This window comes from Oncorhynchus tshawytscha, linkage group LG09, assembly GCF_018296145.1.
Source record: "Oncorhynchus tshawytscha isolate Ot180627B linkage group LG09, Otsh_v2.0, whole genome shotgun sequence".
Classification (NCBI taxonomy): Eukaryota; Metazoa; Chordata; class Actinopteri; order Salmoniformes; family Salmonidae; genus Oncorhynchus; species Oncorhynchus tshawytscha.
The window spans coordinates 55388389-55414873 of record NC_056437.1 but is presented as its reverse complement, the minus strand read 5'-3'; the positions used below and the strand labels follow the sequence as shown (position 1 = coordinate 55414873).

General features: G+C 43.1%; 1 protein-coding gene across 11 annotated transcripts in view; it reads left to right on the top strand.

Moving 5' to 3' along the window:
* Positions 1–8464: 8464 nt before the first annotated feature.
* Positions 8465–26485, top strand: part of LOC112258294 (transcription factor COE1-A) — a 161316-nt gene continuing 143295 nt past the window's right edge. For 10 of the 11 annotated variants that reach the window (XM_042327083.1, XM_042327080.1, XM_042327076.1 and 7 more), the window contains exons 1-6: positions 8466–9228; positions 9980–10136; positions 11083–11146; positions 12529–12584; positions 20228–20301; positions 23656–23724. In XM_042327083.1, the coding sequence (XP_042183017.1) occupies positions 9095–9228; positions 9980–10136; positions 11083–11146; positions 12529–12584; positions 20228–20301; positions 23656–23724 (554 nt within the window). In that variant the 5' untranslated portion in view covers positions 8466–9094. Of the gene's footprint in view, positions 9229–9979; positions 10137–11082; positions 11147–12528; positions 12585–20227; positions 20302–23655; positions 23725–26485 lie in introns of all 11 variants that reach the window. The other variant, XM_042327075.1, reaches the window with a different exon arrangement.

Genomic DNA, 26485 nt, shown 5'->3' with positions numbered 1-26485 from the left:
ATGACAATAGTGAGGGGTGTGTCATAATGATTTAAGTTAATCAGAATGAATTGAGTGAAACTGTTCAACAACAATAGTTTATGGCATATTAAATACACTAGGCGATTGTTATCACATGCAAACACAATTGAATATTGTACATACTATTAGCATCAACAGACATGGTTTAATTCAATTTCACATACCTAATTGTTTCCCATTTAATTTATATTTGTTACGTGTAATCTTTTGGTTCAACCTTAATGCATAATAAGCATCAATAAGAGGGGTAACATAGTAGGTGTATGCAAATAGGCTGTAGAAAGGATATCTCAATTTATATGACTTGTTCATAAAAAAAGAGAATTGTTCACAAGGGGCCTGAGATCAAAGTCAATATTCAGACCACTAGGGGTCAATGTTTTTATCCAGTAAGCCTCCCTTTGCAGTAGTAGGATCTCGATGTTACCTCCTCTCCTTGGTAGAGCTACATGCTCAATTCCTTGTGTATTTGAGGGAGGAGATTGGATGGTTAGCTTCAACAAAGTGAGCTGCTACTGGATAGTCAATGTTCTTACACCTAATTGAGCTGCGGTGTTCAAGTTATGCGTTGTTTTAATTGTATTTTTGTTTGTTCTATGTAGGCTTTTCCACATGAGGGGGTGATGAGATAGATACTCCCTTGGTCTTGCATGAGATAAAACCCCTAACAGGGATTGTTCAACCTGTATGTGGGTGCCTGAAGAATGATGTATTTTTAGTGCTATTGCACTGTGCGCATGAGCCACATTTGTAGTTCCCATTTGGAATGGGTGTCAAGAGTGTCTGAGTGGGCTCAGGATACAGGTCAGATCTCACCAAGCTGTCTCCATTATTGCGACCACGCTTATAGACCACCAGTGGGGATTCCTTGAAGAGGGGTGAATTTTTTTGGTCTGATTGCAGAATATGCCAGTGCTTTTTCAGGATTGGTTTAATTTTCTTCTAACACTTTGTGTACTTGGTGCAAAACACTGTTGCGCTGTTTTTCTTCTTTGAGTTTTTTAGTAATTCCTCTCTCTTGGTTTTTGAGATATTTTCATCATTGCAGCATCAATTGTTGTGTCCTTGTAGCCTTTCATTTTGAATACATCTTCCTTTCTTTTTTAGCATTGCTATCAAAGGATCTCTTTTCCAAGCTTCAAAGGATAAACATGCAACATTGGCCCTGCTGTCAATCCAGCATGACTTCTGCCACTTTCAAAACAACTGGAAACTCGGAACTGGGAATTCTTAGACTTCAGTGAGTTCAAGTCAACTGGGAACTCGGGGAAAAAAATAGCTCCGACTGGTAGAATATGCTTTTGAACTGTCATCCAACCCAGAATTCCAAGTCGAGAACACTGGTCTCTTTCTAGAGCTCCGACCTGAGGATCACTAATGTCATGATTCAACCTTGTTTTTTTCTGAGTCTCCAGTTGTCTTGAAAGCACCATGAATCCAGAGAATGCTAGACTTTGATTATAAAGTTTGATGACAAAAATTGCCCACAAAGGACAGCCGCGCCACCTTCCTGTTCAAGTGAGCACAGCATAACATTGTGAGTAAAAATATTCTGCTACATAAATTATGTAATATGCCAGGGAGATATGTATACTGTAGCTAAGAAAGTAATGCTAAGTGCATGTTGTGAAGTTAGCTGTTAGTAGCCCATGTGCCTCACCGTAATAATTTGGTCCCCTTTTCCCTCATAATTTAGCCTACTGTTTTGACTTCGTGGTGCACATATTGCCTATAGCCTTTTTTTTTGTTGAAATGTCATCATTGAATAATGTAAGAGCTTTCATTGCCTGCTTATATGCCCCCTTAATTTAACCCTATGGTTCAGACTTGGTGTACAGGGAGGATACTGTAAGAACGGCCCAAGTTCTGAATTCTGTCGCAGTACATTTCGAAAGTGCTGAACAAATAGTTATATTGACTATGTCCGTCCTAGCTCACTCATTAATGTCTTAATTGAAATGACAGATGGCCTCTTATCAGCTCGTTGTCCCCTTATGCCATAGTTTGCACATCTCAATAGTCAGTAGAAACCACATTTGTTTAAGCAAGTCAGCCATATCAGCTATGTTTTTTTAAAAGGCAGTAAATGAGGCTGAATGAACTGTTTCGCTGCCAGACAAGACTCAGCTGATAGCCAGGTATAGCAGTGGTAAGGTGTTGGGACTGCTGTTGGGACAGCTTTATGTTGGCACTAACAGTTTGTGGGCACCGTTTGTTATAGTCCAATTCATGTTTTGCTTAGTGTTGTGTTGTGCAGGTGCGTTGCTGTCATGCATAAAATAAAATAAATGTCTTTGCCCCACCAATATTTACATGCTAAAATCGCCACTGATCTCAGCCATGCCTGACAACGGTGCCGGTGTGGAAGAGTCCGTTTCCTGCTACTCTACTCTACTCTACTCTACTCTACTCTACTCTACTCTACTCTACTCTACTCTACTCTACTCTACTCTACTCTGTACTCTAACATAACAGCATACCAAGGATCAATTAGCTTTTGGATTTAGAATTGTAGGACCCCGTTAGGTATCAAAAATATATATATAAAAAAATGTATTTGATGAAACATTGAATTTGGCCTTACTGCTATTAGCCCATAGAAACACATTGAACAACAGATAGTCAAAAAACACATCAAAAGGAATTCTGTTTTAAAGTGTCCTGTCCGATATCCGAGTGGTATATGAAAGATCAGGATTATTATAAAAACTATTTTTTACCCGTATTTGAACAATTGTTGTTCAAATATATATATATATATTTTTTTACTGTTACCGTGCTACCTTCAGTGCTTGTGGGCATCCTAGAGGAAAGCCGACATGTACGTGTTCGTGAGAGTCTCACCTTTCCATAGAGGGGTCATATTAGTGTGTAGCCCAAACTGTTTAGACTCCACAGGTAGAAGTTGCCATATTGGCAGTAGCGACTTCAGACGGTTCTCGTAACGCTTGTGGGGGTCGTAAAGACGTTTTCGTGAGAAGATTGATTTCTCTAGATGTCTCATGGTCTGACAAACAAGTGCTGTAGCTCGGACAACTTCCACCGCGGATGCGGAAGGCTGCCATTGGCGGATGTGATGGATCGGGACTCTGCCCATGCAAAAAGAACAGATATCTCTAGCTTGAATAGACGGATTTTCATTGGGATTTTTGTTATTATGCACATTTGTATTTTCACAGGGGCACAGACATTGACACTAGGGGGTTTTCAAGATATGTGGGGTTTTGGTCATGGAATTACAAGGCACAAGGCAATGTTTCTTAAACTTACAAAAGGCCAATAATTTCTCCAAAACAAAATATAAGTGTTGATATTAGTTGGCAGGGTTCTTCACCAACATTATTTTGTTTTGATGTATTTCTAATTAATTTTTTAATTAAGACTTTTTCTGGTATATGTTTTCTAAGACCACTTTTCCATCTGTTACACCAGAAATGAAAGCAATTACTTATTCCTTAATTTTAGGTTGGAAAATTGATTAATGCCTTCATTTTCCAAACGAATAGACTCTTAGCTTTCATTGGACACCCAATTCGATAAGCTTCAAGAACTTCACATGTCGGAGCTCCGCCGTCGCAATTGAAGTAGTCTTGAATTCCCCGGCTGTGTAAAACACCCACTACTTTTCTCCACAGAACCTCCTGGGGATGAACAGGAAGTCCAGCAGAGAATTCAAGACAGAGAGAAGGAGCTGAAAGATCTCCAACATGCTGCAGCATCTCTCATTGACCTACTCTTGCTACGTCTAGCAGCCTTTTAATAGAACATAGGATAATGTGTGCCTGCTACAACTAGAGGCATCAGTCGTCCCCTTGTCTTTTTTGGAGCCTTCACCTTCATTTCTGTGTCCTAACAGCACTCTGCACAAGAATCAATAAAAGACCGTGAGAGGATCTTTACTGAGATGATCCACTCCCACCGAGAGGTGTTCTGAGGTGAAGGAGCTGATCAGAGAACAGGAAATGGCTGGAGTGAGTCGGGCTGAAGGACTCCTGAAGCAACTGGAGCAGAAGGTTGCTGAGCTAATGAGGAGAGGTGCTGAGCTGGAGCAGCTCTCGCACATGCGTCGATGATCACACCCATTTTCTCCTGGTAACTACACTGTACCTGCATTTGTAATACAAATAAAGAGTATCACCAGTAAACTGCACTAACCAATGAATAAACAAATCAACGAATTACCTCAATCCTTTGTTCACCCTGTCTCTCTGTATTTCTCTCCCTCCAGGAATATCCGGTGTCAACATACCTTCAGACTTACCTAGCATCGATGTACCGTATACCTGGCTGTTTTCTACTTTAGAGATGTGAATAAGGCTGTGTCTAAGCTGACAGAGACATTAGGGGACTTTCTTGGAATGGTCCAAAATCTCCACCACAGGTCAGTAAAATGCTCTACCAGCGGTGGTCTCTCTATAAAAGTAACTTTAGACTGATTAAAAATATATTTGCTTTAAAGGGTTTCTCTTTTCAATAAGTAAGAGCACCTGTGCATTGAAAAAAGATATTGCTGTTGCGTTTTTTGGGGGGAGATATCAACACATTTAATGTATTAAAGAATATCTAATTTTGTTTGTGTCTGTAGTGAATGCAGTGGATGTTTTGCTGCCACCGGAGCCCAAGAGACCTCAGCTCTACTCTTCTTTCAGATTCCTGTCGCCTCACTTTGTACAACCCACCCCCCCCCCAAAAAATATAAAAATAAAATAACTAATGATCACTGGTATTTCGTGAACTATGACACCTATGGTGCTTAGTTTGCTTCTTAAGTGCTCAGGCAAAAACTTTTACAGAGGACACGTATCGACTGTTGATGCAGTAGATTGCACCTCCTGAGTAGACGTCTTGGACACACGGTGGCGACGTTTCATCACTTTTGAAGGCATAAAATCCTCACACTCCAAGACCATCGTCTGCAGACTGTACAATAGTAATACGCCTGTCATAAAGCCAGTCGTACGGTAAATGATCCAGAGGCATCCTGTTTAAAAAATATACATCTATATCTATATATATTCTCTCTGTAATACTACTGGTCACTTAGCAAATGTATGAAGTTGGCTTTAGCTAGCTCAGATAGGTTTCAGGCTATCAATCAAGTTAGAGTAGCTAGGTTGTCTGACTGTCTTGGCTGGTATGCCTGCTGGCAAGGTTGGTCGACTTCAGAAAAGTAAGCAATAACTCAACGTACTGAATAAGACTCACACTCCTTTCAGTCTTTTAACCAGATTTGGGCAGCGATGCAGGGAAGCGTATTTAGCTTCTTTAAAAAAAAAGAAGAAGCACCAGTCGTGGGAACACAGACAGCTCAAAAGTTATGCTTAGATATGCAAACAAATATACATATTTTTTGACATAGAATTAAGCATAATGGCTCTAGTTTGCAGGAAAAAGCTGTTTGAAAAATGAAAAAATGATCAGATTTACAGGACAAGGGGCCTAGCCCCCCTCCGGACGACCCACCAGCCATCCTCACATACTTTATGCCACCTCAGAATTTTGGGCCTGAAACGTTCTACAAGTATTCCTCTAAATGCAGTATATTGTCCCTTTTTAATGTTTAGCCAGTAGACTAGGCCAACTCCTCACACAGAAACTCAATGCAGCACTGGATGTTGGTGACACCTTAATTGGGGAGAAGGGACTCGTGTTAATGACTGGAGCAGAATCAGTGGAATGGTATCAAATACATCAAACACATGGTTTCCATGTGTTTGATGCCATTCCATTTGCTCCGTTTGGGACATTATTATGAGCCGTTCTCCCCTCAGCAGCGCAATTCTGATATTTTTCCACTAATTGGTATTTTGACAAATCAGATCAGCCCTTTGGCCAATAATTTGGCAAAAGATCAGAATTGGGCTGCCTGTGTAAACGCAGCCACATAGGCCTCTGGTCTATAGGCCTATTATTTTCCTCCATTGCCAATTTTCCATCCAAGACACTAGGCCTATTGACCACGGGAGGGAGTCGCTGTTGCATCTCAACTTCCTGATGCCACCAATGTATGATGGAATCAGCAGTTTACAGAAGAAACACAGTGCTGAGTATAGTCTACCTCCACACAAGCATTATCGACTCATGTAGGTTGTGTAGCCTATCTTCAGCGCCAACAAAACAACCTTGTTTAAATTGGCAGTATATGCTAATTAAATTGGATTTTGCTGCATTCTAGTATAGTTTTCTAGTATGGTAAAGTAGCCTGATGTGTTTTGATGGCTAGCTTATTGTGAAACGTAGGCCTATCTGAACAAGAAATCGAAATATATGTGCTCATTGAGTCGACAATCAATTCTGTTTCATTGAATTCAATTTTTTTCTCCAATGTTTTAGGCATTTTATTCTGACGAAAGACTAAAATGATATGTATTCATCTTACTAATATACCTAATATATTATGATACAGTAAGGCTAAGAAACAGATTATTAATGTATCTGTCGTATGCACTGGGCCATGTACGTTTAATTGTGGGTTTGGCGGGAATTAATTAGATTAGGCATATCTTTTTTTTAAAGGATCCATCTCTTATGGGAAAACTTGGTGGGGAAAGGGGAATAAAAATATTCGTGGCTCAGGTATGTGTCAGTCACAGAGAAGAGAAACGGTTACATTTACATTTTCTCTCTATAGGCTCAGGTATGTCAGACAGTCACGGAGACGAGAAACTGTTAAATTGACGTGTTCTCTCTATAGACTATAAAATAGCCCAGCGCACAATCAGCAACACTGTGGGTGCGCGCGCACGCGCTTCAAACCATTTCCTCAAATCTACGTCGATGTGCTGAAATATATACCTTTGCATTGACAACTTTTAATTTGTCAACATATCCCACATCTCTTTCGAGAGATAGTCTTCTTATACATGCTGATATTTTTCATTGCGCGTTACATTGCCACTGTGACCAGCCTCGCCTCAAACTTGTTTCCTTACAATTTATTTCAGCCCTTTAACAGGAGGCTCAAAATCAAAATCATACCTAGGCTATATAGTAGCACAACAAGGTCAAAAAGTGTAATGGGTAGCGACAGGAAAAAATGTGCAGAATTGAACTGGAAAAAATGTATCTTTCAATTGTCCACTGTATTCATTGTTTAAAAAAAATTAAAGACCTAAACCATGATTCACGAAATAATGAATCAATCTCTCTACAAAGGAGTCACATAAGTCTATTTTAGCCTATTGACTTATCGCCAGCAAAGCCGAGGAATCGGGTAACAATTATGCTTCATTGTTATTTTGAGCTAATTATTGTTATTGTCACTTTTGTTTGTGCCTCAGCACTTCTTTTAAAGTGAACATTTAAACTGGAACCGTTCATCTGTTTTGTTTCATAACATATGGGTTTCAAAAATTAGTCTAAACAATTGTCTAAATAAAATGGTGGTAAAAGACGCAGGACATTTTCTGCTGAAGTCCTGAGACCAACATTGCAATCAAATGTTCTCATGACAAAAAATATCTTCAACACCGGGTCTTGATATTACTGCTACTAATTGCATTTTTGAATTCATCTCAAGACTGTTAACTTGATAGTGTATGGGCCTACCACATACAGTCTATGACGCGGTTACACAGCGCTTTTGCCTGCATTATAAGGACCTTCAGAAAGTCAGCGTTAGTTTGTCTAAAGAAAATATGTATTGTATGAGTTGGACGCATGGACATATGTCTACATCATGATAAATTAAGTTTCTAAATTAAATTAAAACAGTTATATGTTGTTCTGCATTCCTATATTGGTGTGGGATATATTCAAGTGTGCAAAATGGTGTAAGCTAGTGTATATGCATGCATAAAAATATGGACTCATGTCATGTGTGCAAACTCTTATAATTGTTAGTGTTAGTTAGTGTTATAAGTGTTAGGAGGCTAGGTTAAATGTTTTAAGATTGGCGCTGGGGTTGACATCTAAGTGTAATACGTTTCACTAGCCGATATTAATAGTTTAATCGAGACAAAGATTCCGGTGTGCTCACACGCGTCTCCACTCCACTCTCCACTGTGGTCACAGTGAGAGCCTCTATGCGTAAAATAGCGCATGATACCCAGGGCACCAAAAGTCCGATAATTCTATATTGAACAAAGTAGAAAAAACTTATTGTAGTATTTCCCATAATAAGAAACGTATCAAGACCCGCGTAGACATGTCCCACTGGTGGCTACACAGTCAGACACGTTCTCAAGACATATCGGAACGAATTTGAATTTTCTCGCTATACGCTTCACTTCATGTGACCAAATTTTCGGCATGGAGTCATCTTTAGCCAACTGTCTCCGAAAGCTCCTTTTGGGTACTCTCTTAGCTTTGAGAGTGCGACGTTAAGGTGCCGTGGAGGTAAGGGAAGGGGCGGCCTTTAATGAGGCGATAGGAGCTGTGGTTGGGCGGATCTGACACTGGGCTCGTCTTTGTTTGGGGCGGCCCGCCTCTAACAGTCACTCCCTCTTCCCTCTGGGGTTGGTGTGCTTGTGTTTAGTTCTCAGAGATAGTCAAATAGGATTCCTTTGGGAAGGGACACAAATCACTCCCATTTTAACAAGAGGAACAACACGGGATCGGCAGCCACAAGGGTCCTCCTCTTCTTGATTTCCAATTTCTTATTCATTTCCATTTGACAGGGAATATCTCTGCAAAAGGAAAACAAAGAGAGAAAGGGAAGAAGAAAAAAACTTGTCAGGGGTTGATGCCATTTGATCTAGCACAATCTGAAAGCTCTAGTTGATCCCATTCTCTAGTTGATACCAGAGCACACAGAGCAAGTCTCTTTAAAACGGGGGGATATCGTCAAAACCTCAAGTGAGATTCTGTTAATTTGCACTGTCTTGCGTTTCGCTCGTTTGTCTTCTTATCACTGTTTGAAGTGCTTTTCGTCTCTGACACACCTGGATTTCGATAAGTCGTCTTTGGACTCTTTTCGTCTTTTTCGCTTGGTTTGAAGTAAACAGACAGACTGTCACTGGCATCAACGCGGACCCAGTACTAGCTCGCGCCCACGTTGTTACCCTCTTTTACCTGTGATTAGAGAAAACACATTTTGGGACACTCAAACGGAGAGAGGGAGCGCGATTTTTTCATGTTTGGGATTCAGGAGAGCATCCAGAGGAGTGGGAGTAGTTTGAAAGAGGAACCCATCGGATCCGGTATGAACGCAGTTCGGACATGGATGCAGGGAGCCGGGGTGTTGGATGCGAACACCGCCGCTCAAAGGTAAGAAGCCGGAGACAGCATCTTCCTCCCGGTGCGAGGACTCTACCAGCGCACGGATAGTCCATGGTCCACACTGTTTTGGAAAGCTATATTTTCAAGGGACCTATTTTTTTTGTCTCTACATTTGCAGTTTAGCTTACACGCTTTGTGATCGAAGAAATGTTGAAGTTTTCTTCCCCCGCAGAATCGATCCCCTCACCATGGACGTAGAATTGAGAGTTTAGCATAATGGATGACTTCTATACTCTACTGTTAATTGGACACAGTCTACAACAATCCGTAATGGTTTAGTTTAGTTACAGAACAGTTCAAATAAGAGACATCATATTTAGAATATAATAGGCTAACGATGATATTATGATAATAAAAACATGGTAATAAATTGGCCATGCATAGAAATATGTGTATTGTTCTCGAGTAGGCTATCAATTAATTGCTAGAAGATCCAAAAGCCTAGAATATGTAACAGGCATATCAACTACACATCACCATAAAATAGGCCACTTCTATAGGCTACATTAATTTTCCAAATTAGGCTATTTGTTTAAAATGAGCCCGATAGAACAATATATAATAGAATATCAAAAGGTTCGCTTCGCAGATTATGAAAAGGACTTGTGTGTGTAAACGAGCAATACACACGTTTAATTCTAAGGCTAAGAAGTTTGACTCTTAAAGGGCAACTATTATTTCCATACGTTTAAGTCGGCTGATTCCCTAACATGACTACCCCTTGCATGTCTATCCACAGTGGAGTGGGTCTTGCCCGGGCTCACTTTGAGAAGCAACCGCCGTCAAATCTTCGGAAATCCAATTTCTTTCACTTCGTTTTGGCTCTATATGACAGACAAGGACAACCAGTGGAAATCGAAAGGACGTCTTTCCTCGGTTTTGTCGAGAAGGAAAAGGTGAGTGATATTTTAAATATTTTAGCAGCTTCTCGAACGCACTGAATTGTCCCACATCCACATTTTGACAATATTATAGACCTATAATTAGTCTACCACGTAGATGTATCATATTATTCTAATTTAAAATTACAACCCCATTCAACCTAACCATAAACCTGTGTATTTATTTTGCGAAGCTTTATAAACCTTTCCAGTATTTATATAATTGTAGACTATAATAGGCAAATAGTAGCTGAATAAAATGGTATCCAAATAATAATAACATACCTAATAATACTAGCTACGATAATATTAATACTAAGAATAATAATAATACTAACATATTTTGAGAATAATATTTGTATTTTGAAGTTGATAAGTTATAGCCTATCATTTCTGTTTTATCTAGAGGTTTACTTGTTTAAAATAATATAAAGTAGCCTATTTAATGAAATTAAACTCAATGTGTTTTTCTCCTTACAACATTTCAGTATTATGTACTACTGCTTAATGTTGTTTTTTTTTTGGGGGGGGGGGCATACATGGTGGGTTTTGTATATTTCAGTAAATAATAATAAAGCTCAAATAAATAAAACCGCTTGTTCGACAAATTATCCATGTAATTTCCAATAAACCCACCATGTATTTCTCTAGTAGCACTAGGCCTACATTAAGTAATTACTTCAATATCTTTATTAGATTTTGCTCCCTTTCAGCCATGAAAACAGAGGCTAATTTCTATACAGTTCTATATACCGTTCAATTAAGTAATTGTTGAAGCATTAAAAATGTATGTGTAGAATAATTATGCTACATTTTGCCAATGCAACATTTTACCGAGTCATATTCAATGTACTAGCCTCTTTCTGATATCGCAGTCTAATTTCAACAGAAGCGCACCAATGTCCATCTTATCGGATCTGAATCAAATGAGTTCAATCACTTTAAATCTGTTCATTTACAGGAATCCACTGGAGAAAAGACCAACAATGGTATACACTACAGACTGCAACTTCTCTACAGTAATGGTAAGTGTGAAACATTGGTCAACACTCCTCTAGGCAATGTTATGCTTATGTTCTGAGTCGCAGGAAGCGGACACATAGGCTACCACAAACACGATTTGCATGGAATTCTACAGAAACAACAACACCAGGTGCAATTTAGTGTCGCCTTTCCACTGAGGTCATATTTGCGTTTATTTGATACCACATCATGCATTTTATCAGGCTAATCAAAAGTTTAATTTTGTATCTATATTTTTTAATCATTACTATATTGTCTGCTCCTGAAGAAATAGGTATCCTATACTGTCAGTAAAAGAAAGTAAAACATTTGCTATAATAATACTTGCCCGGTGAAGGAGTAGCCTAATTAAACTCTATGCCTTTCTGAATTTCATGTCCTGAATTGTCTTTTCTTAACAGTTATCATAGTTCAATATTTCCGGCTATAAGCAGTCTTGCGCTTGTTATTTCTTATACCTGCGAGCATGTATTGTAGCCCATAGTATACGTTGTCCATAATGGCCCTGCTTGGTTAGTTTATATTTTGGCCCCCCGTTAGCAGCTATTCGTCTCACTGTAAAAAAAACGGACCGTTTTTAGGTTCCCGTCTAGCTATTGTGTTTCTATGTATGCAATGTGTTATTGGTGTTATGTGCTATGCTGTTTACTTGATCAGTTTGAAATGGTCGCGTTCTCATCGTTGCCTTCACATTGCGAGGTTTAACAGTGTGTCGAGCAAAACCTTGAATCTTTTAGATTAATTGATGAATAGGCTATAACCCATTGCACAATATATAATATATTGTGACATTATTTATGCCTATTCAGTTGTCTCTATTGGCTTGGAAATAGGCTATATGCATATTTGAGTAATTTATGTATTTTTATTTGCCAAAATGTTTTTTGTTTGGGAACAACTATTGCATAATCCATCAAAACAATTGTGTCAATACAATTTTGCTAATATTGTATAAAGACAATAACTATATTCACTAACATTGATAATTGCCATGGGAAACACATTTTATTTGCCACTATTGAAACTAAATTGTGACTAAAATATATTTGCGAAAAGTTTGAAGACTGAAGTTCAGTCATTTATTTTGTTTTGATCCACCGTTGGTGACAAATACCTTTATTGACAAAAGTGAATTTCTTAGATTAAGAACACAGATTGTAAGTACCAAACATTACACAATAAATGTAGTTAGCATAAAGAGTAACCGTAACATTTTCAATAAGGTCGATTTTTAAAAATGTTGCTTCAATGCATAATTTGCCACTTACAATAGTCATTGTCAGCATCTCAGTAGTGTTTGTGTGTGTCTCAGGCCAAGGTACCTAATTCTATTAAAACCATTTCCACTCATGTCTTTTGTCCTCTCCCCCTCTCCCTCTGTCAGGCATCAGGACAGAGCAGGACTTTTATGTGCGACTCATCGACTCCATGACTAAACAGGTACGGTTCCAATTCCTTATCCCTCTGCCTAAAAATGAAGTAATATAGAACAATAAAACAAGCGTTTAGGAAGTGAAAGGAAGGTAAACAGTGCGTTTCTCTACGCGGACCTGGTGCAGGAGGCAGAAGGCAGCAGCCCATGGAAGACTGTGTGTACCCGCAGCCCTCGGGCCTGTGTCACATTTGGACAGGTCCCCACTCACTTGGTAACACTGACAGCCCAGAGTGTCTCCTTGTATTACGCCCCTGACAATGAGGCGGGGACCCATTGAAGTATCTTTTCTGAGCTGCTCTGCTCTCACTGTAATACTCACTCTGATGATTTGGTTGGGGATGGGGGGGGGGGGTTATCTGGGTTATTATTCAGATTTTTAGTTTATAACAACGTAGAGTCATTTAATTGACATCCAAGTGCAGGAGTTTATTATTTGGAAAGGGGAACTATTATTTTGAATGACATTTTTTTAGGTACGTTTTTTGTATCCTGACACCCCCAAGGAAGTTACAATTTCATACACTGAATCATCATAATGTTCAGAGATATTATCTACAGGTAGGCCTTCAGCCAGAAGGGTTTGTACCGTTTCTGTTTTCTCTCCTGGATTGTACCCTTACGGATAATGTGACATGTTTGGTGATTGGCTAGTGTGACATGTTTGGTGATTGGCTAGTGTGCTCGTTAGCAGGCTCAGGGTAATGGCTGGCCGCTGAGAGGAGAAACACACCCATGTTACACTCTTTTAATGCTCACTAACGTGCCAGTGCCCAATTGCCACACACTGCTTGAATCAACGTTGTTTCCACGTCATTTCAATGAAATGACATTGAACCAATGTGGAATAGACGTTGAATTGACGTCTGTGCCCAGTGGGTGGGCTCTGATGGTGTCACACTCTGCATGGGTGCCATGGTAATTATCAAGTGGCGTTAAACCCCAGTAGTACTCTGACAGTGTCAGTCTGACAGTCTTGTTGTTTCTTAATAAACTGTTTGACCTGCTCTCGTGGGGGGCTGAAGGTTGGTTGGTTGAGAGGACTAACACATTTTGTGGGACACTTTTGTTTACCTCTGTCGAGGAGACGAATGGAGAGTTTGAGGAATAGACTCACATAAATAGGTTGAGCTGCTGCTGATGGAAGACCAAAAATATTTGATGTAGGAATCTGATTATTTTGTTCTCGTATTATCAGCGTAGCAGCTTCTCTAATTTCTATGTCATATCTCTGTGTTAGTCAGGGATTGTTAGATGTATGACTAGTGTGGTGAGGCCCATTTCATGGCGCACATGTGTCTTTTGATGCCTCGAGATGAGTCAGATGACTTTAAGGATCAGGTTTGTTTTAGCTCTGGGGCGTCTCTCGAGTTTTCTGTCAGGAATGTGAGCAGAGCCCGAGCACAGGTCTCAGAGCCGTCGCTAGGGCCTCACAGCTACTGTAGTCGCTACCAGAGGTGGAGCCGATATACTGTAGTACGGAGGCTGGATAATAAGTAGGGTTAGATGCTGGGGGTTTTTTCTGACCAGGAAAAACTCTGTGCTGTAGTTGCAGCCTATATCAGGGCCAGGAGTTTTTCCTGGCTGTGTCATCTGCTCAGGAATAAACGTGTAGCTCAAATAATAAGGTTGAACAGAGAGACTGCTGTAGCCAGTGTGATGATGACACGGGGGCGGTGGGAAAGGAACACTAACTAACAGGTGGTCCAGCCAAAACATCTTTGCGGTTGGCTAGGATAAGGGATAAGGTCACCATGATCAGCTCCATAGCCCCATGCACTTTCTCTTCAGTGAGACTGTCTGTCTGTCTGTCTGTCTGTCTGTCTGTCTGTCTGTCTGTCTGTCTGTCTGTCTGTCTGTCTGTCTGTCTGTCTGTCTGTCTGTCTGTCTGTCTGTCTGTCTGTCTGTCTGTCTGTCTGTCTGTCTGTCTGTCTGTCTGTCTGTCTGTCTGTCTGTCTGTCTGTCCTGCCTGTCTGTCTGTCCATCTGCCTGCCTGTCTGTGCCTGTCTGTCTGTCTGTCTGTCTGTCTGTCTGTCTGTCTGTCTGTCTGTCTGTCTGTCTGTCTGTCTGTCTGTCTGTCTGTCTGTCTGTCTGTCTGTCTGTCTGTCTGTCTGTCTGTCTGTCTGTCTGTCTGTCTGCCTGCCTGCCTGCCTGTCTGTCTGTCTGTCTGTCTGTCTGTCTGTCTGTCTGTCTGTCTGTCTGTATGTCACAGCTGTGAATCCCAGTGTCTGATCACAGTGCTGCCTGCATGCCGCTGTTCTAGCCCCCATGGAAATAAAGGGTAATCACACTAATCCTATAAACCTAACCACAGTGTTTAAGAGTCGCTGTGCTGTTGTTACTGTGACCACCACTGCTGCACTGCGCTGCGGCTCTGATGTAACAACCGCTAATGTGTCACTGTGGCTTTATGTCCTACTAGAGACAATCTAACAGAGAAAATGGAGAAGTATTTTAAGGTTTGTGAACAACTGTATTGACAACTACCATGCATGTTGAAATCACATTTAGTTAGTACATTAATTTTCAACTCAACCCCCCAAATTGCTGTTATTAACATAGCAATTATTGTTTTATACAACTCTAAAAATCAGCACTACTATCACACATAATTAACAGATAAAATATGTGAGGTAGGGTAAAAGGGTGAGAAGGAGGTAGAGGGAGAGAGAGGGAGATACTGTAGATAGATAGAGGAAGAGGTAGAAGCCCCAGGGTGTCAGTCAGACAGCTGTATCTGTGATCACCGCCTCCACCTCTGACAGATCTGATTAAGACAGCGCCCAGGCAGGAGGGCCTCTCCTTCTCTCCCCCCAACTCCATCTCTCACTCCCTCCCTCCCCTCACTCTCTCTCTCTCCTTCTCTCCTTCTCTCTCTCTCTCTCTCTCTCTCTCTCTCTCTCTCTCTCTCTCTCTCTCTCTCTCTCTCTCTCTCTCTCTCTCTCTCTCTCTCTCTCTCTCTCTCTCTCTCTCTCCCTCCCTTATCCTGAGTTTTGGCGCCAGAACAGCTGAGCCGGGGGTGGGGTGGAGGAGTTGCTAGTTTGAGATGGGAACAAAGAAGGAGACAGGCAGGCTGATCGTGGCACCTCTTTAAAAGTATCTGTGGCAGCGGCCCGGGAAGAAAGGCTGCCATGCTCCTGGTGGCACGCTAACAGATGACGCTAACAGAGTGGGAAGTGTGTTTCCACATATTTATAGCAACTTGTTTACACGCCTTCGATTTCAGCCGTCACATCAAAGCCAATGAGGAAAACAGCAAATGAAAAATGAAAAGTGTACGGCGCGAGATGAAATATGTATTAAAAGGCACATGAACGCTACATGCCTTTTAATGCACCCAGTACATCACTTTGTTCTTAGCACAGGGTGCGTCTGAATGTCATGTGTGTTACAAAGATGGTGGCGGTGGAGGGAGCATATTTTGTTTCTATGGACTGTTGACTTCAAAGATAGAAAGACACGGTTGAACCACACCTACAGTAAAAATGTCATGGGTAGGCCTACTTCATTTGTGAAAATCCAATGACACAAACGGCAGTTGTTCTCCTTTTGCAGCCAGATTTAGTCCTTATTAGAATTGTGGATGTATATCAGAAGCCGTGTAAAATATTTAGACACCGAACACTTTAATGATACTAACAATAAACCAGACAAAGGGGCTATTCATCTCTTCTATGAGACATTTCCTGCTGTTGGGAGGCTGTCCGATAGCTTTGGATATTCAGCCTAGTTCAGGATTAGATTGTGGTAGTAGTGACAAGCGGGGGGGGACGTTCCAGAGGCACAGGTCTGGAGGTCTGGATTGTAATGGGGCTGGTCAACCTGGACACCGTCTCTCACTGAGCAACTCCTGTTTTTGAAACCTGACTGAAAGATGAGTCGAAAAATACCACTGTGTTATTTATATTTTCTGCTAATGAGTTTGCATCCTCTCCACTGCCGGTGCTGCTCTGTGTACTTCCTGTTTTTGCAGCCATGTTTTTCAGCACTAATCATTTTGCGTTTAGACATATTTACTGAACACGGTGAAAAACAAACTTGCAGAGGGAGAGGGTTTCATGCAGATGTTCTGGTTTTGACTAGCTCTTGGTTTCACCCGACAAAGGACTTGGGATCTTCAATCTTCATTTTTTTTTATTTGCAGAAGAACATAGACATTAGACATAGACATTATTTCATCGCCGTATATTTCAACGACTTCATCTGTCATGATATAGGTAATGTTATTCTACTAGAGGACAGGACATTGCACAAGGCCTAGTTGTGCTCAGTAAAGATAGATATAACCTGGAAGTTGGGAGCAGTGGACTCCGAGCCTGGAGACATTGATGCATGCAGTGCTGTTTTAGAAGACCTTGGCCCTTATTCTCTCAAAGTGAAACCAAAGGAACAAGTCACTTTCATAGTCATCCTGACTGCCGAGTAGCTGTGTGGAAGCAGTCTCGTTTTTCAGTCGCGGTTACGAGGGAACAGATCATTTTAACACCATATCTAAAATGAGCTCAAGATCACAAATATGGATTTGGTTGACTCCTTAAAACAATCCCAACGTGTTTTGTGTCTGCACGCAAGGCCGCTGATGGGAGTGTCTTGTGTCTGCCGTGCCGATTCCATGCTGCGACTGTTTTGCCATAAACGAGAGTTTTGCCGGTGCTGGGACATGTTGTTGGGTAAATGGGAAGGTGAAGAAAAGCTGAGCCATTTTGGAAGGGGTGGAGGCTGGGCCAGATGGTGTGCCACTCTCCAGTCTGGCATCCCAACTGCTCGCCCACACCCACACCTCCCCTCCCAACCCCGTTCCCCTGCCTCCTTCTAACCGCCCCGACGCCACCGTCACCGCTGTGCGCATGGAGCTTTACGCGCTAGAGTAGGTAGAATGAGAACCGTTACACACCTACAAGACAGACAGTCACAGAAATACGTGAGCAGCTACCATCCTCTTCACTGTCAACAACAGAGAGAGGGGGAAGCAAAGCCAGTAGAGAGACACCCAGCCGGCGCTTTCAGTATCTGTTCCGTGCTCTGCGCGATGAGTCATGAATATCTAAGCCCTGAGAGAATGAGAGAAGAGAAGGGTGGGGAGGCAACAATGTTCAGGAAAATAACACAACATTCCCGATTCCCACTGCACTCATAAAGCACCAAGAATCTCCAGCAAACTTTCCATAAAACATTGCCAGGATTCTGTGTAGCATGTTCAAAATGACGTCTTATGCATCCATGTGTCTGTTTGGTTTTAAAGGGTCACAGTGTGAGCACAAAGGTTTTGTGTGTGCGTTCTGTGCTTGGGGTGAGAGGTCGTAGGCCCTTCCCTGGGTATAGTACCTGCAGCAGGCCTCTTGCAGTGACAGTGACTGGGTCAACCTGTGCTTCTCAGCAGGGCTCATAGCCCCCTCAACAGTCAACAGCCACTCTCACTGTTACCCTCCTATGAAATATGCTCTCCTCTCGGCTCAATTCACGTAATGTCCCGCTCTGTAGTTCTGTGGGTAGCCAGGGCCCTGGACAGCCTCTTCCCTCCCTCCCTCCCTTCCCTCCCTCCCTCCCTCCCTCCCTCCCTCCCGGACAGAAATATTGGACATGTCCCGCAGATTTCCCACGACACACGCTGCTATTCATTAAACATCCCCTGGCCAGAGGCAGTAAATACTACATTAAGCTCTTAGGGCCGCACTGTGTGTTTGTGTGTTTCTCAAGTGGAATCTGCTCTTTTAAATTCCATGCCAAACGGGAGGGAGTGAGAGGGTGTTGGTAGTGGTGGTGTGGAGGGGGGCTAAGGGTGTGATGGCTTTTGGGTGGTGAAAGGAGATTATGCATTCTAAACAATAAAATTGTAGTCCTTTAAGTTTGTGGACTGTATGAAGTATATGGGTAGTACCATATATATATATTTTTTTACCTTTATTTATGCAGGCAAGTCAGTGAAGAACAAATTCTTATTTACAATGACGGCCTAGGAGCAGTAGGATGACTGGAACGACAGCTTTTTACCTTGTCAGCTCGGGGACTCGATCTTGCAACCTTTCGGTTACTAGTCCAACGTGCTAACCACTAGGCTACCTGCCGCCCCATAGATTGAAGTAACTGTCCGATATTTCTAGATATCTATGAAAGAGGACCCAAAATTATTCTCCCCCAAAAATTGTTCTGAGGTATATGTTAGAAAGTAGCTTGTTTTTGTATTGGACTGGTGTGGGCGTAACCCAACAATAGAATGGTGTGGGCGTAACCCAACAATAGAATGGTGTGGGCGTAACCCAACAATAGAATGGTGTGGGCGTAACCGTAACCCAACAACAATAGAATGGTGTGGGCGTAACCCAACAATAGAATGGTGTGGGCGTAACCCAACAATAGAATGGTGTGGGCGTAACCCAACAATAGAATGGTGTGGGCGTAACCCAACAATAGAATGTGGTGGGCGTAACCCAACAATAGAATGGTAGAATGGTGTGGCGCGTAACCCAACAATAGCGTAACCCAACAATAGAATGGTGTGGGCGTAACCCAACAATAGAATGGTGTGGGTGTAACCCAACAATAGAATGTGGTGGGCGTAACCCAACAATAGAATGGTGTGGGCGTAACCCAACAATAGAATGGTGTGGGCGTAACCCAACAATAGAATGGTGTGGGCGTAACCCAACAATAGAATGGGCGGTAGAATGGTCGTAACCCAACAATAGAATGGTGTGGGCGTAACCCAACGTAACCCAACAATAGAATGGTGTGGGCGTAACCCAACAATAGAATGGTGTGGGCGTAACCCAACAATAGAATGGTGTGGGCGTAACCCAACAATAGAATGGTGTGGGCGTAACCCAACAATAGAATTGTGTGGGCGTATACCGGTCATTAAAAATATTAATGGGACTAGTCCGCTGATTTAACCAGCTCAGGAAATAGCAAGGGGAGGGCTTAAAAAATAATAATGTAGTATAGGGTGAGTCAACAACATTATTTGGGTACGAGTTAACAGAATAGTGAGATTTGTACCGGACAGTTACTTTAAGGATAATGTCCTTCAGTGTGCTGTGTTGCATCCAAATCTAAAGGCCACATTTGTGTCCTATGGACCCTGGCCTAAAGCAGTCCCCTATATAGGGAATGGGGCGCATTTTGGGACACAACCCATGTTAAAGAGCGACAGGAAGTAATATTTCCATCAGCAAGCTGTAAAATGCCCCGGCCTGGCCTTTCCAGAGAATATTTACTTGGTTATTACAAAATGTGGTGATATGTTGTCACACAAGGAAACACCAGAATCAGTCAACATGCTGATGTCTCGTGTTTGGACCAGAAACAGAACAGAACAGATAAAAGTTCCATGAGTTAAGTCCCCCATACTGTCTGTTTATCTGGCTAGCTTCCCGTCATTTCCTTTTCTTAGCATGCAGAAAGTGACACTGGAAAAATGCTCCATTCCAATATGTCCGTTAATGTTTCCATAGAGACTGCTGTGCAGTGTGTGGAGAGAGATGTGACCAGATGTGAGCCAGGCCACAGTAGGAACTCTCTCTCTCTCCAGAGCAGATATAGTTGACCTGCTCCACTAACATGCCTCTGTGAGGACCATAATCTAACCTCGCTACAAAAACAAATCCTCAACCTGTTTCTAATATAATATTTTTGATCATTTTCCCCCTCGCAGGCCATTATTTATGAAGGTCAAGACAAGAACCCAGAGATGTGCCGAGTGTTACTGACACACGAGATCATGTGCAGGTAAGAAGAGGAAGCTCTGGAACTCTGCTTCTCCCCCAGTCTGATGCTACACTGCGCTACGCTAGGCTACACTACGCCACACTACACTACACTGCACTGCACTACTCAACCATATACGTACAGTATGTTACAGTGATGGCAAGGCCTCACCATGCGTTGTCTATGGCAGTTCTCATAGAGGCTCAACCTTACTGTAGCTAAGCAGGTCACCCCTATACCTCCCAGCAGAAGAAGGGGAACGAAGAAACAGGGAAAGTAGAGGAAGATGAGTTTTGCGATCAAATGTTGTACCTTTAATTAAAATCAAAAGATGAATTTGCTTGGAACTGGGTTGTGAGGATAGACTCCTTCCTATTTTTAGAGGCATTTGAACAGTTCTCTCTCCCCCTAAAAATACCTCTCTGATGCCTGCTTAATTAGGACATGCAGAAACTCATTACTCAATTTGAATTCTCCTGTTGTTCAGCTGCTAACAAATGGGCCTTCCCTTGCATTGTGACTATGAAATATATGCAAGGACTTATGTACTTATACGCACACATAGTCACACACACACGCACGCACATACGCACACGCACACACACACACACACACACACACACACACACACACACACACACACACACACACACACACACACACACACACACACACACACACACACACACACGTACACACACAAAGATGCATACTCCTCTTTCGTACTCATATTTAGAACATGAATTAAGTTATTTTCGGACCTTTCTTCAGAACCACTTTAACTGTAACTCACTCTTTGATTTGAGATAAAGTCATGATTAACAGTAGCATTAGAAATCGACAATTATCACACAATGATCTTTTTAGCACAGGGTTTATAGCCTAAATTTGACCCATCATTCCCATGCAGCCACCACAGTTGTACAGTATAGCCATTCCCCATCTATGGCCCTCAAATTCAACTCTGGACCTCGAAGCCAGTTCCACTTTTAAAAATTTTTTTTTTTTACATTCTTCCCCTCTAATCAGGGACTGATTTAGACCTGAGACACCAGGTGGGTGCAATTAATTATTAGGTAGAACAGAAAACCAGCAGGCTCCAGACCTCGTAGGGGAAGAGTTGAATAGCCCTGCTAAGCAGTGTTTGGTTAATGCATTGTATAGGGTCTGAGAGAGTGCGAGACATCAGTAGAGAGGCCCAGTGTGAGGAACCTAACCATGGAGCCCGTGATGTATCAGACAGTGACTTTTGGGGTGCCAGTCCCACCTGCCCTGCACCCCTCCCCAGTCCCCAGTCCCACCCGCCCTGCACCCCTCCCCAGTCCCCAGTCCCCAGTCTCGGGGATGGAGACGTGCTGATTCTGCACTGGGGGTTCAAACACAGTCTCAATTATAAGCAGAAAATGAGTCTGCTCACCATTAATCAGTACTGCTAATTGCCGTGCACCACCATTAGCCATATGGTGCCAAGCCAGCTTGCAACCGTGGGACATAAGTGCTTAGTCCTTTCATTTTACAAACTCAAATAACGGGCTACAATGAGCTTTCTAACGCTTCCACAAAGGAGGAACACATTTAAGGTCATATTACATTTTACGTGGACCAACAAAAAAGTAATTTCCAAATGATGAGATCCACTAATTAAACAAATTGGGATTTAATGTTTTGGTTTTAGGCAAGAGCCGGTGAACTGAAATAATTTGTCATGGTTTTGGAGTAAATTAAAAATAAACAAGGGTTAGAGGGTCTGGTATGGTAGCATTGTCCTCACAGGAACAGACATCACTACATCCTGTTAATTACACGAGGCGATTTAGATTTCATTTCTTCAAAAGCTGCGGCAGGAAGGAAGCGTTGAGATTAAAGATGTGATTTCCTTTGGATGTCCTGCGGGAACGAATGGAAGTTAACAGGAAAAGAAAATATCCCCTCAACAAAGCTGGTGGAGGCATGTACTAATTAGCATAATTTTGGTTGGAGGAAGGGGGGTTGGTGGGTGACAGTGAGTGTGTATATGCGGGGAGGGTAATAGAAAAGAATCCTGTCTCCCATGGGTGCTGCCTGATGATTGGATTGCAGGAAGCCACGAATCAGTGCTCTAGTCCCCCCCAAGCCTCGCTCTATTCTGATCCAATGTGACCCACTTCAGAGAGTCGCACAGAAATGAGAGCAAGGGGAGACAGATGAGAGAGGCCAAATAAAGAAAGAACGAGATGTTTCAAAGACCTGGGACGTCCTCCTGAAATCCTTTGGTTGACTCTCATTTGTTCTCACTACACCAGCAATGCATTTTCACATATAGCTGTACCCACAGCTTTTACAGTCACAATGTACTCCTGCTCTCTGCAGAGACGGTTCTGCACACAGTTGGCCTGTCTTTCTGTTGTGTACTGCACTCTCCACATGTGATTCAGTCAGATGCTCTGCTTTTACACTCCTGCATTACAATATCTCTGAGGCATGAGAGCCACAATATGAATCATTAATGGAGCTGATCGATCAGTCCTGCCAAATGGATGAGGCAGAAGGCTGAGAGAGAAGAGGGAGGGAGGAAGGAATAGAGGGGGATGAAGTAACAGAGAGAGGAGGGATGGATGGGGGATGGATGGGGGGGGTGTAGGTTGACTCAGTGCAGAGAGCAGCCCCGTAGGAGGGAGACAATACGTTGGGTTTTATGTGACAGGCCTGTCCCCAGCCCCATTCTACACCCCACTGCCATCTGTGCACTGGAAACATGAGCTGGGGGTCTCTCCAAGCTGCTCCACTTTCACCGCAGCCTCCCTCCCTCCAGCTCCCTACCACCGCACCCCTACTCCCTCAAACCCAGCCCAGCCCAGCCCAGCCACCCTCCAGCCCCCCATGATGCTCACCTTTGTCAGAGTGAGGCAGGGGAGGAGGTGTCAGGTTAGCAGTGAACAGAGAGTGTTTGACCCAGGAGGGTGAAGGGAAAGGGGGAGAGACTGGGAGAGAGAGGGAGGGGGTGATTACCAGCTACCTGCCTCAGGTGATACAAGGGGTGCTCTCACCCTCCCAGCCCTCACTCCTCTCCCTTAGCACACCTGTCATCCCCTAACCAAGCTGGCCCCTGAATGACTTGTCTTTGTGGGCTGCTGTAATCAAGCCATATGTAGAGATAAATAATGTACCCAGACACACAGAGGCAGTCTGTTCTACAGGTGACAAAGGGCTGGGTGGGCTGGGCAGGGCTTAGTTCAGGCCTCAGAACAGGACCAGGCTGTTGGGTAATTGGTACCTTCCCCTTTATCCTGTGGAGGTCTGAGCCTGGACCTGGCTGAAGCAGCTCTCTCTGAAACATGGCTCTGTTTTTCTTTCTCTCTTTAACTCCCCCCCCTTCTCTCACTCTGTACCCCTCAGCCGCTGCTGTGACAAGAAGAGCTGTGGCAACCGCAACGAGACCCCATCTGACCCAGTCATCATCGACAGGTACCGTAACACAGTCCTCCACTGGCTCTGCTACTCCTACTGTGTCCGTGTCCGTGTCCGTGTGTGTGTGTGTGTGTGTGTGTGTGTGTGTGTGTGTGTGTGTGTGTGTGTGTGTGTGTGTGTGTGTGTGTGTGTGTGTGTGTGTGTGTGTGTGTGTGTGTGTGTGTGTGTGTGTGTGTGTGTGTGTGTGTGCGTGTGTGTGTGTGTGTGTGTGTGTGTGTGTGTGTGTGTGTGCGTGTGTGTGTGTGTGTGTGTGCGTGCGTGTGTGTGTGTGTGTGTGCCTGCATGTCTGTGTGCATGTGTCTGTGTATTACTCCCTTTGAGGCTGCTGATGCCATGAGGGAAAGCGGGGCACACAATCAGTACAATCTATGTATCTGGTATGGTTTGGTCAGAGTGTACCTTATGGTTCTATCTGTAGAGTTTACAGTGAGTACCACAGTGTGCGTGCAAGAGTGTACGTGGAGTGGTCAGTGTGTACAATGAGTGCTCCTCCGCAGTCATGGAGGGAAGACGAGGGGAGGCAGAATGAGGAGTCTGTCCTCTCCTTTCCTTTCCTCTCCGCTCCCCTTAATAAAACCCACATGGATAATGGACTGTGAAACAATAGCTGCCAAAGTGCTTGGAGCCCAAGCTCCCTCCCTCCCTCCCTCCCTCCCTCCCTCCCTCCCTCCCTCCCTCCCTCCCTCCCTCCCTCCCTCCCTCCCTCCCTCCCTCCCTCCCTCCCTCCCTCCCTCCCTCCCTCCCTCCCATCATTCCTCCAGGACACTCAAACACGGGCCTTCTATCTTCCACAGTGCATTTGTCTCTCTCAGCTAGACAGGAGCCATTAGACCTCAGCCTCCCATATAGCTTTACTGTATTCATTTGTTGTAATATTACCAGTCATGCTCGCAGGGGTGTTAGTCCCAGAGTATTGGAGTTTTACTTGTTAGACGTCTATCTAACACAATAGCCCTGGTGAACTCGGCTCTGTTGGTGGGACCTCCACAGCGCCTGTATCTCAGCGGCTGTATGAGCTGATGCTAATGTCTAATTTATAACCACGGGAGGAATCTTTTGATTTAAACCACACAGAGCGGCGTTGGTTCACACCAGAGTTATTGTTCAGTGCGACGAGGCAGATCTGATTTGTCGCTTTTGTCAAATGGACTTTGGGGCTCATTTGTGAAGACTAAACCCTACTGAAGCAGAGGATGTGTGTGGGGTGAGGTATGTATGTACACTATGTATGTGTGTGTATGGTAGTGCTGAGTGATTAACCAAAATGTTGGTTATTTTTCATTTTTTAAACAACTAATTGACTAACATCAGTTCAATGATTTGAATTCCATTTCATTTTTTCTTCTTCTGTGAGCTGAATGTGCACAGTGCACAGTTTCTCTTGAGATAAATCAGATCCAGCCTGAACCTTGAGATGTAGTAGGTGGTTGTAGTTTTCCAACAGACCAATATTTGACATAGTTTGGCACATGAATCTTAGTAATGAACTACAATGACCATAATCCGTTGCACATCTATTTGTCCGGTCTGTGTTTCTTTTACGCCTGCTGCTAGTGTGGAGAGGCAGAGAAGAATGTGCCATCGCGAGGGGATGTAGAGAGCAGCTGTTGCTTCGCAAGGTATCTCTACCTGAAAACACACGATCTAAGTGATTTATAGTTGGTATTCAGCAGTCATAAAAGTATGCCTTATTTACTTTGAAAAACAACAAAATAGTGATTTTTGTCAGAGAGCAGCTCTATAGAGATGAGATGTTGACTTGGAATGAAATAATAAAGTCATCAAATAAAACAAATGTCATATACACAACTGAAATATTTTATTAAAGTAATGTGAATAAATGATGGTTAATAGGTGATAAACAGTAATGGGCAGTCACTACCATCACGTGACTTTTATTAACTGTTTTATTCTGTGTTCAACCCAAATAATCGAAACTGAAATCGAAAAACATCATTTTTGAATAATCGGACAAAACCGAACCAACCTCAAAAATAACGGATTGCTCTGTGCTAGAGGGAGGGGGGTGATTACCAGCTACCTGCCATGCTATGATGAATATGTACATATATTGGTGGATTTCAGTATTCCAAGATATTCATATTCCATAATCCAAGTCTTTTCAGGTCAAACACATGAGCCAAATGCTTCTCTCAAGCAACACGCCGACACACACACGCACGCGCACACGCACGCGCACACGCACACGCACACACACACACACACACACACACACACACACACACACACACACACACACACACACTTCTTGCCCTTGTAAGAGGGGTGGCAGTAGTGTGTGTGCTGTGGTAATGTATTCACTGACCTGCGCTAGAGGAAGGAGACAGATGCACATCAGCTGTGGCACATGCAGCTCTCTCAGTGCCAGGAGAGGAGAGAAGCGGGCCCCATACCTGGGACACGTGTTCTGCCCCCTCCCCTCCTCTTACCCTCACTGCCCAACGTTCCGCTTCGCTGGGCCAGAAAGGGTCAGCACTCTTGGGGGGCAGCTGAAACCCCCACCCGGCCCCCCTGCTCCCCTCTCTACCGTCACACACCTTCAGACTTCAGTGAACAAACAGGGCTCAGATGAGAATGGCCAGATGAACCCAGAAACTTCTGTTGAGCTCATCCTCTCTCACTGCCAGAACACTGCTGTTGTGTTTGTGACTGCTCAGTGCCTTACGCTTTCAGGAGATACATCAAAACAAAGAACTGCACTGGCCTCAGCACAATTCATATTGCTCTCCCAGCGCCT